General features: G+C 55.4%; 1 protein-coding gene across 1 annotated transcript in view; it reads left to right on the top strand.

Annotated features, from left to right (window-relative positions):
- Window positions 1–4,629, top strand: part of LOC103895747 (guanylate-binding protein 1) — a gene marked incomplete at its 3' end in the record, with an annotated part of 11,766 nt that extends 7,137 nt beyond the window's left edge. The window contains exons 2-11 of the mRNA XM_009275449.1: window positions 598–809; window positions 901–1,028; window positions 1,469–1,578; window positions 1,890–2,092; window positions 2,210–2,452; window positions 2,727–3,007; window positions 3,586–3,798; window positions 3,924–4,026; window positions 4,156–4,349; window positions 4,493–4,629. Coding sequence (XP_009273724.1) covers window positions 617–809; window positions 901–1,028; window positions 1,469–1,578; window positions 1,890–2,092; window positions 2,210–2,452; window positions 2,727–3,007; window positions 3,586–3,798; window positions 3,924–4,026; window positions 4,156–4,349; window positions 4,493–4,629 — 1,805 coding nt within the window. The remainder of the gene's footprint in view (window positions 1–597; window positions 810–900; window positions 1,029–1,468; window positions 1,579–1,889; window positions 2,093–2,209; window positions 2,453–2,726; window positions 3,008–3,585; window positions 3,799–3,923; window positions 4,027–4,155; window positions 4,350–4,492) is intronic.
- Between the last annotated feature and the right edge of the window lie 241 nt (window positions 4,630–4,870).

The following is a 4,870-nucleotide window of genomic DNA, read 5'->3' as shown; positions in this document are numbered from 1 at the left end:
GGGTGTCACGCATCAATGCACGGGAGGAGGAAAGGAGAGAGGGGAGCCTTGCACGGGCAAGCACCAAGCACGTCTCTGTGAGGGGCGCAGAGGGAGGGGTGAGAGGGGTCTGATGGGGTCGGGCATAAGAAATTAATGAAGCCATTCTTAAGAAGCTCCCCTAAGCTTCAGTTTCACCCCCTAACCTAGCCCTTCCTCAGTGCTGGGGTGACTCCAGTCATTCCTCTTCGCCCTAGAGCCCTGCCTGAGGCCACTGCTGGGCTCCACACCCAGTTTTGCACAATTAACCACTCAGCAAACTTCAGGCTGGTGTTCAGGACACACTGCAGCATGCTCCCACAGTCCCACTGGGCTTTCAGAAATTGAGCTATATCTGTTGGGAGGCAAATGGGAAGGGGTTGTGCACCTCTTCTAAGCGGCATCGTTTCTTCACAGCATCGCTTGCGAGAAGCAAAAAAAGGAGGCATGGGCGAAGGAATTTGGTGCAAAGCGTGATTTGCTTGGAAGAATGAAGTCGGATGATAACGACTGTCCCCGTTTGGCATGTGGGGTGTCCCCCACCTCGTTAACCAGCCCGTCTCACCACCTCCTTTGCAGGCTGCGTTTGCTGTCAGCAATGGCATCTGAAATCCACATGCCGGAGCCTGTCTGCCTCATTGAGAACACCCAGACGAAGGGGCTGGTGGTCCAGCAGGAGGCCCTGCAGGTGCTGTCAGAGATCACCCAGCCTGTGGTGGTGGTGGCCATCACAGGGCCGTACCGCACTGGCAAGTCCTACCTCATGAACAGGCTGGCTCGTCAGAGGAAAGGTGAGGGCGGTCCCAGCCCTGGATGGCCAAGGTGCCTGGGTTTTCCTACTCTGTAGGAAACAGTCTCTAGACCCTCGTGTCCTCCCCACAGGTTTCTCCCTGGGCTCCAGCGTGCAGTCCCACACCAAAGGTGTCTGGATGTGGTGTGTAGCTCACCCCTGCCGGCCGGGACACACTCTGGTACTGCTGGACACTGAAGGGCTGGGCGACGTGGAGAAGGTGCGGAAGAAGCAGAAGCTCCCTTTGTGCATTCCCAGCACTTTGTGGAAGCTCTTGAGGGCCCAGCCATGGTGATCAGAGTCAAGGTCTTCCCACCGCCTATGGTGGCCTTCAGCCTGTGTGCTGGGAAGAGCCAGAGGCCATGGGGAAGGAGGTTGGGGTAGGCAAGTTGCCAAATTCCTCTGCTTTTCTGGAAAAGAGCAGCAGAACAGGAATGAGGTGCTCAGGGAGCACTTTGATAGAGGCCTGTGGGACCCTGAGACTTAAGAGTTGATGATAACCCTAGCTACAGAAAGACATGGTGATGGCATGGGGGTGGGCTTCTCCAAAGACTGATCTTGCCATGGCCTGTTGGTTAGGGGCATTCAGGGTCTGGGGATTTGGGGCTTCGCTCATGCTTAGGGAGTCTTGTTGCTAAGAAACAAGGGTTGTTGTTCCAGGGCGACACCAAGAACGACATATGGCTCTTTGTGCTAACCGTACTGCTCTCCAGCACCCTGATCTACAACAGCAAAGGCACTATTGACCAGCAAGCCATGGACCAGCTGCAGTATCCTTGGTGGGACAGCAGCACCAGGGATGCCCTCCTCTGCCTGTGTGGTGGGCTAGGTGTTGACAAATCCCAGCTCCTCAAACAGCTGCAGAACCTTCTGGTGGTGCCCTGCGATGTGCTTTGAGTCCTCAGAAGTCCCATGTTGTGGCCCTCAGGGCTGAGTGGTTTTTGTCCCTCCTCCTGGTGGTTCCAGGCTGTTCTCTGTCCCCGCGGTCTCCTCTCTTCCCCAGGAAGTGCTGAGTGGTTGCAGGATGGCGATGCCCCTGCATTCAGAGCGGAGGTCCCTCTTTCCTTAGCCAGCTCCCTAGCTGTGTGGTGAAGCTGGCTGAGCATGTCAAATTGAAAGCAGCACCCAAGGAGAGCGAAGATAAACTGGAGGATTCAGAAAAATTTGTCCTCTTCTTCCCAACTTTCATCTGGGCTGTCCGGGATTTCACACTGCAGCTGGAGAGGGATGGGGAGGAAATCTCTGAGGACGAATACTTGGAGAACGCACTGAAGTTAAAGGCTGGTAAGGGAATGGTGCTGTGCTGCTGGAGACGTCCAGCTCCAGACACAGCAGCATTTCAGTGTAATTCAACAACAGTCCCAGCCCGGTGACCGTGGTCCGTGCCCTCTTAACCCACAGGTAGCAGCCCCAAGACCCAACGCTACAACCAGACCCGGGAATGCATCCGCCAGTACTTTCCAGATCGCAAGTGCTTTGTTTTCGACCAGCCGGCCAGCAAGAAGGACCTGGTCCACTTGGAGGAGCTTCAGAACAGTAAGATCAATCCTGAATTCCAGCAGCAGGTGGAGAAATTCTGCAGCCACGTCTGGAAAAAGTCTCCACCTAAGACCATCCCTTGTGGCCACATCGTAACAGGGAACTGTGAGTACTGCTGTCCAGAGGGTTGGATGGCCAGCAGCTCTTGGGACTGTGTCTGGGGAAGGATCAAATGCAGAGTCAAAGGATGCAGGAGGGGAAAGGGAGAGGTTTCTGCTGGCTCCTGTCCCTGCCTCTGGATTTGGAGCTTCTGGATGTTGCCAGCAGGGTGAGAAGGAGTTAGGCAAAGAAGTTCAGGAAGACTCTGGCAGGGAGGCAGCAGGGCTACGGTAGGACCCAGGGCTGAACGGGATGTCTTATCCTTGGTCCTCCCTGGCAGTGCTGGGGAAACTGGCAGCGACCTACGTGGAGGCCATCCAGAGCGGGGCAGTGCCATGCCTGGAGAGTGCGGTGCTTGTCCTGGCAGAGAGTGAGAACACAGTGGCAGTGAAAGAGGCTGTGACGTTGTACCAGGATCTGATGGAGCGGCGGGTGAAGCTGCCAACGGAGACTGTTCAGGAGCTACTGGAGCTGCACAGCCAGTGCGAGCAGGAGACACTGGAGCTGTTCACGGCACAGGCATCCCAAGATGGCATCTACTCATTCCATGCAGAGCTCGTAGTAGGTGGTCCCCAGCCCAGCCAGGATTCCCCAGGGACACCATCACCCTCTTAGCTTTGGGGAAATAACATGGTCCTGGGGCAGGGGCCTCCCTGCCTCCTGCCAGAGGACATTGCTGTGCCCTCTCCAGAGGAGACTCAGTCCCACCACCTGCTCTCACTCTCCGCAGACTGGCAGTCGTCCCTGCTGCACTGGCTCTTCTCCCTAGGTTCCAAAGCTGTGCTGCAATGGGAACGAAGCTCAGCCCTGCCCCCCTCTCTTGCTGCGGCCCAGCTGTGTCTCTGCCCTGGCTGGAAGCCTGTAGCCTTCCACACTTCCCCTGTCCAGCTGAATAATTCTTGTCCCTGTGTTTTGTGAAGCCCGTGGTCCCTGGCACGCCCTCTGCTCCCTTGTGCACCTTGCTCCAGAGATGTATGTGGGCGCAGAATGCCCTCCCCATTTCTCACGTCCCAGCTGATTACACCACGAACAGGAGAGCCCAATTTCCATGTCGACCTGGCTTGATTTTTGCCTAGCATGAGAGCGGTGGAAGCGGCTCGGCCTGGGCTGATGCCTTCCCTCTGCATCTTTCCGGACAGCGCCAGGTAGAGGCAGTCAAGGTGAAGTTCTGCATGGAAAACGAGCAGGCATCCCGTGACAAGTGCGAGGCTGCTCTCAGGGACCTCTCCCAAGACATGGAGAGACGAATCTGTGATGGTGTCTACAGTGTGTCAGGGGGTTACCAACTGTTCAAAGAAGACCAGCAGGCACTGGTAGAGAAATATCGGGAAATGCCTGGCAAGGGGGTGAAGGTAGGACCAAGAGCAGTTCCCCTTCAAGGGGAGAGGCTCCATGCCCCATCCCCTTCCCCCAAGAAACTATTTCTTCCCAGCTGCTGTTTCTCCGCTTGACTCCTCTTCTGCCTGTGGTCCTACAGGCAGATGCTGTCCTGCAGGAGTTCCTCCAAAGCAGAAAGACTCTGGCCAAAAGCATCCTCAACACAGACCTCTCCCTGACAGAGAAGGACAAGGAGCTGAGACGTAACTTCTGGGCTGGAGAAATGCCATTGCCTGTAGAGGGCCAAGCTTGATGGAGGGGGACGGCAGTATTCCTGGGGGCTTGTGCGCTCAGCTCCTGCCTGTGCACCACCTCTGTTTCTCTGTCACCAGGTGAGCAAGACCAGTGTGAGAGAGCTGAGCAGGAGCGGGAGGTCCAGCGGCAGAAGGAGGCTGAAGACAAGGTGAAGTTGCAGAGCCAGTTACGCAGCTGTGAAGAACACATGTTTTGGCTGAAAAAGAAGCTGGAGGATTACGCTAAGAAGCACCTGGAGGAGCACCAGAAGATGATCAGCCATAAATCAAAGGTGGGAGAGCGCAGGTGCCAAGATGTGGCTAGCAGGCAGGAACGGCAAAGGGGTCCCAGCTGGTCCCTCCCATTGCTTCTTGGCTCTGTGCCCCTCTCTCTGCACGCACCACGCCCTTGCTGACAGCCCGATTGTCTTCACAGGAGGCGAGTGCATTGCTCAGAGATGGCTTCTATGAAAAAGCCAAGTACATGCACAGGGTGACCTATCACTTGGAGCAGGAATACCACAACACCACGAAAAACTTCACACACTGGATCAACATAATAATACCGATACTGTTAGGCGTGGCATTTGTCGTGCTTCGCCTTTGAAGACCATGAAGATTTTCTTTATAACCGCTGTAGTAACAAAGTAAGAGAGGTGTGTGGTGTCCCCAAGTACAATCCTGTTAAAGTGTGAAATTGAATTCTAGATGCTTCCAATAGAGTATGGATGTGACCTCCACGTTCACTTGTACTGCACTATCTAGTTCTTTCACGCATGTCTCCTCCAGAAGACGTTCTCCTCTTCTCTCCCAG

Source organism: Aptenodytes forsteri, unplaced genomic scaffold, assembly GCF_000699145.1.
Source record: "Aptenodytes forsteri isolate BGI_AS27 unplaced genomic scaffold, ASM69914v1 Scaffold641, whole genome shotgun sequence".
In the NCBI taxonomy this organism is placed as follows: Eukaryota; Metazoa; Chordata; class Aves; order Sphenisciformes; family Spheniscidae; genus Aptenodytes; species Aptenodytes forsteri.
The sequence above is the reverse complement of the archived record's forward strand: the minus strand, read 5'-3'. Positions and strand labels throughout refer to the sequence as shown.